Source organism: Epinephelus moara, chromosome 22 (genome assembly GCF_006386435.1).
Source record: "Epinephelus moara isolate mb chromosome 22, YSFRI_EMoa_1.0, whole genome shotgun sequence".
Taxonomy (NCBI): domain Eukaryota; kingdom Metazoa; phylum Chordata; class Actinopteri; order Perciformes; family Serranidae; genus Epinephelus; species Epinephelus moara.
In genome coordinates, this window is record NC_065527.1 from 32,105,372 (window position 1) to 32,117,108 (window position 11,737).

The 11,737-nt window shown below is 42.1% G+C and overlaps 2 protein-coding genes across 4 annotated transcripts in view; one reads left to right on the forward strand and one right to left on the reverse strand.

Moving 5' to 3' along the window:
- Nucleotides 1–55: 55 nt before the first annotated feature.
- Nucleotides 56–4,524, forward strand: ndufb9 (NADH:ubiquinone oxidoreductase subunit B9). The gene is made up of 4 exons (XM_050035355.1): nucleotides 56–198; nucleotides 1,801–1,993; nucleotides 2,814–2,927; nucleotides 4,130–4,524. The coding sequence occupies exons 1-4, from the start codon at nucleotides 110–112 to the stop codon at nucleotides 4,259–4,261; spliced, it is 528 nt and encodes a 175-aa protein (XP_049891312.1). The 5' UTR covers nucleotides 56–109; the 3' UTR covers nucleotides 4,262–4,524.
- A 1,722-nt stretch (nucleotides 4,525–6,246) lies between these two features.
- Nucleotides 6,247–11,737, reverse strand: part of LOC126384337 (fibrinogen-like protein 1) — a 9,279-nt gene continuing 3,788 nt past the window's right edge. Inside the window, exons 1-6 of one of the 3 annotated variants that reach the window (XM_050035349.1) lie at nucleotides 10,103–10,313; nucleotides 8,858–9,086; nucleotides 8,626–8,664; nucleotides 8,092–8,308; nucleotides 6,624–6,819; nucleotides 6,247–6,533 (exon numbers count right to left, since the gene is read on the reverse strand). In XM_050035349.1, the coding sequence (XP_049891306.1) occupies nucleotides 6,387–6,533; nucleotides 6,624–6,819; nucleotides 8,092–8,308; nucleotides 8,626–8,664; nucleotides 8,858–8,906 (648 nt within the window). In that variant the 5' untranslated portion in view covers nucleotides 8,907–9,086; nucleotides 10,103–10,313 and the 3' untranslated portion in view covers nucleotides 6,247–6,386. Of the gene's footprint in view, nucleotides 6,534–6,623; nucleotides 6,820–8,091; nucleotides 8,309–8,625; nucleotides 8,761–8,857; nucleotides 9,087–10,102; nucleotides 10,314–11,737 lie in introns of those variants that run through there. The other 2 variants (XM_050035347.1, XM_050035348.1) reach the window with 2 other exon arrangements.

Below are 11,737 nucleotides of genomic sequence, written 5' to 3' on the forward strand. Positions count from 1 at the left end.
AAAGGCAAGAAAAACATTTGCGCATTTATAGGTTTTTACGGTTATAATGTCCACAAAGTCCCAGAATCCTCCGCGCCGCCGGCCGAGAAGGTGACAGGGGACGGTGAAAATGGCCACTGCCTACCTTACTCACCAACAGAAAGTGTTGCGGCTTTACAAGAAATCACTGAGACACCTGGAGTCATGGTGCATCTTCAGGTAAGAGGAGTTGTCTGTGTTCAACCTCCGTGGTGAACAGCGAATAATTGAGCGTGACGCAGCTATACTACGGTCTGTTTGCTGTGGTGCTAAGCTAACCGCTAAGCTAATTGCTAGCCAGGTCACTCATTCCTCAAGTCTCGTCAGTTCCACTGCATTACAAATCATTATCAGCTCACATATTCTTTATTGAAATACCAATATATTCACAATGCTGTCCTGTTAAGTTTGAAAGTTATATTTGCTAAAGACAAGTGTTTCTTAAGCGTCTAAATCGATAACTACAGTTGTAAATTTACGGCAGTGAAATCAACGTTTACTTAAACTTTACTCAGTGTCAGTAAAGACAGTCTAATAGATGTAAATTGACTGAAAAATGAATCATGCATAATGTTAATTTCGTAACTTTAAAGATTACGGATGACACTTGTCATTTCCTCACCATTTTAAAAACACTATTTTAAAACTTATTGTTTTTGTCATTAGGTTTTTTTTTTTGTTTGTTTTTTTTTTACATCAACTCTGCTCCACTTCAACCTTATAATTATACGTTTTTTGTTGGTTGCTGTCCAGTATAAGTAGTCTAAAGTGTGGTAGATACAGGGATTTAATATTATTTTACATTTTATGAAGTACATAAGGTGTTTGTTGTTTTTATTCAGTTAACAGTCGAGATATAATGAAATAATTCACTTTAGATGTAATCATTATACAACTTTAAATATCTTGATAAATACGGGCAGATAAAAGAGAAGTGAAAAAAACTCAATTTAACCTTGACCCATACTGGACTGTTGAGACCAGTGTTTATATTCTAAAAGCTTTAAACCTGATAACTATATCATTCTTGTGAAGGACCCCTTCAATTTAGTTATTTTTAGAAGTTGTGCACAACATACAAATTTGAGCATTTCAGAGGTAAGAAGTAGATATATCACTGCTCAAGAATGCTTCTCATCTGCTGACATAAGTGCACACCAAACTGCAAAACATCCGCCAGTTACAGTTTCTCCATTGTAAGTATTTTGTGAGTTTTTGTTTTATGTGATGGAAAACTCCTTTAGATTATATATAATAAAATAAAGTTTTTTTGTGTATTTCATGTGAAAGGTTGTTTCATAAATTTATATGTTTGTATTTGTCCTCATTTAAAGGTAGTGTAATAAAATTCTTCATTAGGCTACTTGAAACAGAACACAAGAAAAACTAAATAAACAACAAAAAAGCATGGGTATCGGCCTAACTGTTATATTAAACGTCAGTATCAGCCCAGAATTTCAAAATTGGTGCATCCCTATATCTGGACTCAATGGACAAAACATAAAATCTGAAGAAAACTGTGATGGGCCTGCCATACTATTTTCTGCTATTTATAGACAAAATGAGTAATTAGAAAATAATGGGCAGATGAATTGATATTAAAAAACATATAAGTTTGTAACTGCATACAAATACATCATGTTTTTGTTTTTGTCATGGTTATACTGTATCTACATTTTTCTCTCACTAGATGTCTTGCAGTTACAGGAGACAAACGGGTCTCCTGTTGAACTGTCAGCTGTATGATTTAAAAAATGTACTTTTGGTGTTTTCCTGTTATAGAGACAAATACCGGTTCTATGCCTGCATACTGCGGGCTCGCTTCGATGAGAACAAGGGAGAGAAGGACATGGTGAAGGCCACCAAAATGCTGAAGGCAGGAGAGGAGGAGTTCTGGGCAAACCAGCATCCTCAGCCCTACATCTTCCCCGACTCTCCCGGAGGGACCTCCTATGAGAGATATGAGTGCTACAAGGTGAGACAGGGTTGCATGTGTTTTAACTGGATAATGACCATGATATAAGTTACCACTGGATAGAATTTTCTTTCTTTTCTCTCTTTCATTCCTAAGAAAAATAAGGATTTAAAAATTGGTTCAAAAAAAAAAAATTGTTATTGAGACAGCAAGCAACAGAAAACAACAAGAGGTTTATTGTTGCCTCTTATTTCTTTATTTTTTAACCACAGTGGTATATATTTTTTTCTGTCGCTTAAATCTGAGCTACGTCTAAATCAAACTATCATAACAAATGTGTGATGGATGTTTTCGTGAAGGACTATGCAGTCTCTCCAGGGTGTTGCGATGTTGTGACCGCAAAAATTGACGCAAATTCCACTAATGCCCACTGCAAAGGAAAAAAAGCCTAAAAACAAAGCAACATGCATTGCAGTTTTTTGAGAAATGCAGATGTGAAATTTTTAGGCCCAACAAAAGTCTGCAAAATCCTGGAGGGAGTGTTGATGTAATGGAGAAGATGTTGCACTGTCTGTCAAGTTGTTACTGCTCTCTGCTGGACATGCACAGAGAGTGCAACTGCATTGTATCAACATCTACTTCAGTCAAATCTCCATCACATTCTGAGAAATTCTGTCTTCAGATTTCAAAAATATTTAAGAGAATTAACATAGTTTAATGCCAAGTGCACTTGTTCTTTTGAATCCTCATGACATTACTTGTTGTCAGGTAGCCTGTTTTAACTAATTAGGAACAAGAAAAAAAAGTTTTTCTTGGACGTGAAATGCTGACAATCCCAAAAGTCAGCCAACATGATTAAAGTCCTGCTTTGCTCCTGCAGGTCCCAGAGTGGGTGCTGGACCACTGGCATCCCTCAGAGAAGGCCATGTACCCTGACTACTTCTCCAAGAGAGAACAGTGGAAGAAACTGAGGCTGCAGAGCTGGGACAAAGAGGTGCACACAGTTCACACACACACGCATATGTCACCTCTTCTTTTTGCTGATCTTCGATTATGGTTGGGTTCTGAACTCGGTACTTCAACCGAATTATTTTGGCACTACCAAGTACAGATTCGTGTTAAATCTAGTGGTGCCAAATGTCGGTACCTCAGAGTGCATCTAGATAAGACCGCCGAGTTTAGACCAAAGTGCTGTGAAGGGCCCTGAAGCTGAAATGCCAGCCACGGAGCTCCAAGACCACTCCGCCAGTTTCCCAGTGAGCCACAACTTCCGTGATAGTTACAGTATCTGGTCTGATTTCTCTTCTGAATTATTTTAGTAAAAGCCTAATATCAATGTTAGACGAGCAGACACACACACACACACACACACACACACACACACACACACACACACACACACACACACAAGCAGGCAGACAGACGGAAACAGAAGATCAGCCCCATGAGTGATTAAAAAAGAGCAGAGAAGCAGAATTGTGTTTCAGTCTACTACGTCATCCCTGAAAGTTGTTTTATTGTTATTACGGAGACAGTAAAGCACAGAGAAAATATACCATTGGGTACTGGTACAAAACTCCAGGTACTGGTATCGGTCAAAATGTGAACAGCACCCAGCCCTAGCAGACAGGAGTGCTGGGGCACAAAAATGTGGAGGGAGTGTTAGTTTGGTTCCAAACCAGCAGCAGGTAAAATTACTGTTTTGTTCAGCCACCTGAAAACAAGACCACCTATCATCATTAATTAAGATGTACACCATATTTAGAATATTATTCACCGCACTACCTTGCCATCAGATAACACTTTCTGATGGGAAACTGAAGTTGTTACATCACTGTCTTCAAAAGCCACTGAGTTAGCTTGTGCCAAAAAGTTTTTGCTCCTCCCGGGAGCTCCTACCTGCTCACCAAAGTTACATAATGCGAGAACAGGCGTTTGGGACACGGAGTCGGAATAAAACGGCACCATTCTCCCTTTTTATAAGTCAGTGTAGCATCACAGTGATGATGAATCTGTTTTTTTTTAGGTCAAATGTTCCATAACATTGCTTTAAAGTGATTAAATTAAAAGAAAAAGAAATGGAACTTTTTCACTTCCCTGACAATGCATAGACGAAAAACATTAATGACTGAATTGATAATGAAAATAAGTGCCAGGTGAAGTTGGAAACTTTTGTGCCCTCCTGTTTGGTTCCAGGTCGCCCAGCTGCAGGCTGAGACTCCAGCCAGCGGCCCAAGGACCGAAGCCCTCCCTCCTGCCCGCAAGGAGGGAGACCTTCCCCCTCTGTGGTGGCAGTACGTCACCCGTCCCAGGGAGCGCCCCACATAAACACCCTCCACCTCGTGCAGTCTGAGGGAGAAACTGTCTCCAACACATGGCAACAGCAGCACCTCTCAATGAATTACCATCTGTCTGTAAATAATGTTGTCATTTCTGTGGAGGTTCCCCTGAGCAGGTTGCTGAGAAAACCACCTGTCTGAATTTACACTGATCCTTCAGAAATCAGTTTAACGAGGTTGGTGGCTTTGGAAAGTCCTGTAGATGTATCAATTAATAACTGTTCCAGTAAATAAATTACATGATGTATCTTGTGTCTTTGTGTTGTTTTTTTGTTTTCTTTTCCAAATCCCCTTATCTTCCTGTTATACTGGTGGTTCAGGGCAGTGCTGGCTAAGTGCCTGACCATTCGTGTGTGCGTTCTTATGCATGTTTGTTGCTGTGTGACAGATTGACACAGGTTTTGCCATTGGGGAGTGATGTTGCCATGAGGGGGTTTGCTTGGTCTGCAGTGGTGTTCGGGTGAGTGATGCGTGTCAAGTGGCATCCACGTGAATGCTAGGACCCCAGGTTTCCCAGCAGAACATTGCATTGTAACAAGATGATCAATGTTATTTACTTCACCTGTGAGTGGTTTTAATGTTTTGGCTGATTGGTGTACTCTATATTCACAGGTCTGCTGGTCTCCTTTCTCCACCTAATTTTCTTCATTCCCATCAGTTTGAACATGAGTAGTATTGCTTTTTTGTTTGTTAGTTTGTTTTGTTTTCTTTGTTTTTGTCTTTTTGTTTTTCTTCTATATCCTCAATATTTCAGTTGAGGTAGTTTACAATAAATAAAAGGAGGAAAAAAAGGAATTATTCACCCAGAAATGGCATTTGAATATGTATTAATCAAGCTGTGTTGTTTTGAATTAGTTATGTAAACTTTGTTTTTCTGGCGTGCCTTCATAGAAAACAGTCAGGACATTGATTTATCTATTGATTGGGGACCAAGTTTAACAACAGCAAACCTATTAAACATTAGTTTACAATCTGTCACACAACTCATGCAGTTTAATCCGAGTCTCGTTCATCCATTGGCATGCTCAGTATTCCACAAACGTTCAAGTTTATTAAAACCTCACAATTTAAAACTGAACTGGAAGTGAAACTTAAATATCCTTTCTTTAAAACTGGATGCCAATACTAAGGTTTTAGTAAAAAAATGTTTTCCATGGAGGCATGCGAGAAAAACAGCACATCGAACCTTGAAGCAGATGGGCTACAGCAGCAGAAGACCAGGAAACTGAGGCTACATTTCACATGGGCTCACCAAAACTGGATAACAGAAGATTGGAAAAACGTTGCCTGGCCTGATGAGTCTGGATTTCTGCTGCGACATTCAGATGGTAGGGTCAGAATTTGGCAAAAACAACATGAAAGCATCCGTCCTGCCGTGCATCAATGGTTCAGGCTGGTTTGTGGTGGTGTAATGGTGTGGGGGATTTTTTTTTTTGGCAACTGGACTTTTGGTCCAACTGAGCATCATTTGAACACCACAGCCTACCTGAGTATTGTTGCTGACTGTGTCCATCCCTTTATGACCACAGTGTACCCATCTTCTGATGGCTACTTCCAGCAGGATAACGCACCATGTCACAAAGCTCAAATCATCTCAAACTGGTTTCTTGAACATGACACTGAGTTCACTGTACTCCAATGGCCTCCACAGTCACCAGATCTCAGTCCAACAGAGCACCTTTGGGATGTGGTGGAACAGGAGATTCTCATCATGGATGTGAAGCTAACCAAAATCTCTGAGGAATGTTTCCAGCACCTTGTTGAATCTATGACACCAAGAATTAAAAAGGGGGTCCAACCTGGTAACTAGTAAAGTGTACCTAATAAAGTGGCCAGTAAGTGTATACTTTCTGACTTCTCCACCCTGTATGTGGCTCTCTGCCACAATCGCATATTGAAAGTGTAGATCTTAAGAAAATGACTCACAAAAATAAAGTTTTATTGTTTTGAAGGCTCACCAATTTATCAAATAGCAGGACACTAGTTTCTAGCAAAAGTTATTCATAAAGGTGGAAATAGTTCTATTTGTTGGGGATTATTTTTAGCAGCAGAATAATACATGTTTGGTGCTCCTGTTAGCATTTATGGCAGCCTCAGACACACCACCTAAGTCACTATGGTGACAAGCGTGGCCTGAAGTTGCGTGGTCGTATCATCATGGTGACGGCCTTCAGAGAGTAGAAGTCGGATTCCTTCCAGGTGAACCAGACGATGCCGTCTGGCCCGAGTAGGTTCTGAGCTTTTAGAGAGTAGTGCCCCCCCTGGTGGTTAAACATTTAAACATTAACATTTATTTATATTCATGCATGGTCCTACCACACTTTGTGGTGTGTTCTTGCAGACAGCCGTACCTTGTAGTAGACGCCATTGAGGTTGGCGTAGAAACACTGGTGGAACCACCAGCCGGCGTGGCTGATCTCAGCACAGATGTTGCCGGTGTCTGGCGTGCTGAAGCCACGCAGGTTGTGGTACCAACCGAACGAGTCCTCCACCGTTCCACTGAAACCAGACACATGGAGGCGATACTGGTTCTCCTCGTTTTCTATCCTGCAGGAGGAGAAAACACAACCTCTTAATTACTGATGCTACACCTAACAAATCCTCTTGCTTGACCGATCCCCTACCTGATCCCCTACTACCTGTGTCTGTAACAGTTGCCTCTGTACGTTTCCCATGGGCTCTAGGTTCGCTGAGATGAGACAGGCCTGCGCAGAATCAATTGCTACGCAATGCATGGCACTTAGATTTGCGTCTGACATCATTCACACAGAGGCAACATTAACCTCACAATACTGAGGTGGCCACAGCTATTACAAGCCATGCAGCTGCTCTCCACCGACTGCCAGTCCCAGGGCATGATGGGAAACGCCTGGCTGTCAAGTGATCAAAGAGCTGATTGGCTCTAGTTTTAACCACAAATTCAGATTTCTGTGTTAATCGTTATATTTAATGCTAGATTGTTGGCTATTAGCCAGTTAAGTTTGATCTGTTAAACATCCTGTGTGGCTGACTAATAATTTGTGGTCTGCAAATTACAGGTCGCTTACAGATGGATCTAGCAGGATATGAATATTTCTGTGACTTCCTGTGTATTCCTAACCTCCTTTTACACAGCCTGTTCATGGCCAGACTGTTGCACCGTTAATCTGCCTCGCCATTCTGTACAAAAGACATGATCAGGAAATGGGGGGATGGTGTTGTCCCACCTTTTAGCCGGCAGTAGAGGTAGTACCGCTTCGAATCAATGTCTGTGTAAAGGGGACTGCCGGCTGTTTGGGACAGGTGTGACGTTTTGATGGTGTGTTATGTAGGCGAATTTATTCGAATGTAGGTAACGTTTCTTACGTTACTTACATTCGAATAAATTTGACTGAGCATTGGAGCCCTGCATTGTGCGAACTGATTTAATTTTCTTTTGTATGCACTGTTTTCGGCTCAGCACCTGCCCGTTTTTGGTTTGGATGTGCGTGTGGACTTCTTTGTATGTGTTATGTAGGCAACCCACCGCAGGAGATTTAAAAAAAGCAGCTGATAGCAGTTAGCAGCTAACTCGAAGCAACAGCAACGAGATCAGTAAATATATAAAGCCCTGCCCAATTATGTTGTTATGTCACACCTGAGGCCTAAACTGTTACATGTCATGCCTCTTTTGTTGCTATATAAAAGTACACACTGTGGTTACAATATGCCGATGTTTGCTTGTATAAAGCCAATGTAATGAAAGGTCTTCGCCACGACAGTTCCGCCTGATCTTGTTCATTTCTCAGGGGAGGTGTGATTCACCTTGTATGAGCCTTCTCTCTCTACCTGTGTGTCTACCTGAAACTGTGGTACAGAGCATGTCTGTGGGCGTGGCTCCAGTCTTGCAGGTCGATGCGGAGGCTGTAGTGGCCCTGGTGGGAGAGCAGGTGGAGCTGTTGGTTGCCCAGCCAGTGTTCTCCTCGCAGCTCACCGAAGCCGTCGCGGTACTCTGACCAACCGCGGTTAAAACTCACCAAGCCATCGCTTCGCCGCTGAAACACCGTCCAGCCCCCACCTGGGTCACACACGACACACAAAGAAATATTTCAGGTTCAAATATCTGTACAAATACAATGAAAGGTATACACACAATTTGGTAGACATATACATTTCTGATACTAATGTATACATAAGGCCCCAAGCATATTGTGAACATATCCAATGTCATGTATTTTCTGGCATATACTGTATTCAGTACACACACAGATATTTACAAACAGCTATATGCACTTTTGTGTCTGTACCTCATGCACCCACACATGCTGAACATACTGAAAGCACATGTGAATATAATGTGTGTAGACAGTGAGCAGTAACCAGTATGTGTCTCACCTTCGGTCTCCATGTCACAGTAGACAGGCAGGGTGGCACCTGGCGACAGGATGATAGTGTAAACACCAGAATGACGAACGCCATTGTGATAAAGAGATGCACAGTCGGATGGACAGAAGGACAGGTGCTGTCCATCTGAGGGACAGAGACAGACAAGAGACAGGCCTTAACACAACATAACACAATGACACTGAAATTCTGATCCTCACCACTGTGTTGTTTGCATGTGTACCTGGTGGCAATGTGTCTTTCATGCCCAGCAGCGGCGTGCTTCTGATCATTGTGCAGCCCGTGTTGTGGCTCAAGTGCTGCACGGCGGCTGTTAGGTTGCGCAGCTGCGCCTGCAGCTCGTACAGCAGCGCCCCGTGCACGTGGAGCAGTGTGTCGGCCTCGGCATGACGCAGCTCCAGAGAACGCAAGCGCTGCTCAAAAGTCAAGTTTGAACCAACAGTTTCTTCACCCTGAGAGAGAGAGAAAACAGGAGACACTTCTGTAGGAGGTGTTGGTGATGTTTGTTTTGTTGAAAATGAGGTTGACCAAAACGGAAACACGCAGTTAAGAAACAGTGAAGTTAAAACAATCTTCAGGGTTTGCACATGGAAAATGCAGCATCTACAAACACTGCATTTTCAAAGCTTTAGAGCTAACATATTATTCAATATATATAAATATGTAATATATAAGGCAGCTCAACCATAGCAAATGAAATGTAGACTACAGTCTGTATAGACCAGGGGCGACTGCTCTGAGACAACAAGGGAGGCTCATGGAAGAAATGGTCAAATATGCACTATTGAATTTACATTAAAATAAGAATTTACATTGCATTAAACGTGCGTTAGGATGTGTTTAAGATCATGAGTATGATGTTCAAACGTCAGCTGTTTATCACTAGTTTTCAAACGCAACCTCCCTGTCATACATTCTCGAGTCAGCACGGTGGACGCAGAGCCTCCATGCATTCCTATGAGACAGCACTGAGCAGGTTTTTTTCATGCAGCAAAGCGGTCATTGGATAAATGCGACAAAATCGTCACTTCCAGGGAGGCTCAGCTTCCCTGGGACCTAATGGAGCGGTAGGCAGGACAGGATGCTCAGTGTATGCATGATGATTGGAGGAATTGTCTAAAAGGCTGAACCCCTTTGTGATTGACAGCGCTTTTGAAATACACACTGGCATTGTTGCATTTCGAGCTCAGTCCCATGCAGATATTTGCGAGTGGAGTCTTCTGACAGAGTGCCGTCCGGAGTTCCTTATTTCCATAAGCGATATAGCTCATTTTCACTGTTTGTACAGTACACACATAACACACACTGTAAATAAAGACATAAATTGCGTTGTTGAGTTTGTACCCTGTTTAGTGTTGTAAGTTTTTTTGTTTGTTTGTTGAATCACAAAGCTGTAGTTGTGTTGTGTATGTGCAGTTGGTATGACAGGGTCACAGAGAATGTTGCTATAGATAACGCTGTTTGTTACCTGGGCCAGTGTTAAGGTGCTGCTCCTTCCAGGGAAATTTATTTTGAGAGAAAATCAGTTCTGGTGGTGTAGACACAGTTCAGGTGTTTAAACCCATCTGAAAATTTTTGAGGTGTGTTTTGCTGTGGTTCTATGGCATGAGTGTGGTTGAAAAGCGGCTTCAATTAAATGTTTCTTTTATAAGTTACTGCCTCGCTACAATATGACAAATTTTATGTTTATGATGTAAACTTAAAGTGAGCTTCCCCTGTTTGAAAGACCAGCAGCTTCAGACATCACAATGACGTCATTTTTTCTGCTGGACATAAAACCTGCCTCTCCACCACAGGGCTGTAGGCTACATAGGAGTCTTAAAATGTGGTCTTGTTGTGTTATTGGGAGCCAGAATGGAAGGAGTCATGGCTCAAAACCAGCCGCCACTGTCCATCAACAAAAACAAAGACAACTATGGTTAAATGTGATAACACAAAAGGACTGGATGAGTAACGATATGTGTATTAAGGGTTATCATGTCCACCTCATCAGAAATTGGGGAGGTATTAAGAGGAATGTTCTCCATAACGTTAGTTTTTTAGTATCTTAGCTAACGTTAGCTTTGATAGCAAAACAAACTGGAGGAAACCGTTCCAGTGTCATCCTCCTTTGTAAGATTGGCATAGTAATCAACCACAAGCTTCCTGTGACATCATCCATCCACTGAGTGAGAGCAAACGAGTTGGCCAGTCTGGTCCCGTTGGTCAGTGTTTACTTAAGCCTGATTTATGGTCCTGCGTTAAATCAACGACATTGCTATGTCGTAGGGTACGTGGCTACGCAGAAGGCTCGCCGTAGCCCCCGGCGTAGCCTGACGTGCACCTCCCCAAAAATGTAATTACACGTCGAGGCGACGCAGACCCAGCGCAGACCAAGAGGTCTGTGATTGGTTTGCTTGCTTTCCAGCAACTCCAACTCCAGCAAGATTCTCTCTCTCTCGGTCGCCATTGTTCACTGTGACCGGAAAAGCCGGAAGCTAAACAGAATCAACTAGAGACGACAATAACCACTCAGGAAAGGAACGCAGCCCCCTACCGCTCTGGCAGTGAATTGCACCGCAACGAAATGGAGTGACGGAGAAGTTCGAAGGGTTCACGACGGTGTCAAGGCAACGACGTAGCGACGTTGTTGATTTAACACAGGACCATAAATCAGGATTTATTCAAGTAACACTTGCAGTCCCAGAGAGTGATTGACCTGACATGGTGCGTTCGTAAATTTAGTCTGACGCTCTACACTACAATGAGAGCTGTCGAAGAAACGGAGCGTTCTATTTTTACATGAATTAACCAGTGTTGGGTAAGGATTACTTTAAAAGTAATCAAAGTACGTTACTGCGTTACTTTTAACAAAAAGTAACCAGTTACTTTACTGCGTTACTCCCTGAGTAATAAGGACAGAGGGATGTCGTATGCTGTAAAGCCCTGTGAGGCAAATTGTGATTTGTGATATTGGGCTTTATAAATAAAATTGATTGATTGATTGATTGATTAAAGTAACTCAATTACTTTAAAAGTACTTCCAACGTTACTCCCTGAGAAAAGTAACTCAAGCACTTTTAAAGTACCTTTGAGTATTCTACATTTCCTATTGGGCAATGGA

Excerpts from the sequence above, each read along its gene's own strand:
- ndufb9 (XM_050035355.1), top strand. The coding sequence starts at position 110 with ATGGCCACTGCCTACCTTACTCACCAACAGAAAGTGTTGCGGCTTTAC. Across the intron at positions 1,994-2,813 it reads AGAGATATGAGTGCTACAAG|GTCCCAGAGTGGGTGCTGGA; the intron begins GTGAGACAGGGT and ends TTGCTCCTGCAG. Across the intron at positions 2,928-4,129 it reads TGCAGAGCTGGGACAAAGAG|GTCGCCCAGCTGCAGGCTGA; the intron begins GTGCACACAGTT and ends GTTTGGTTCCAG.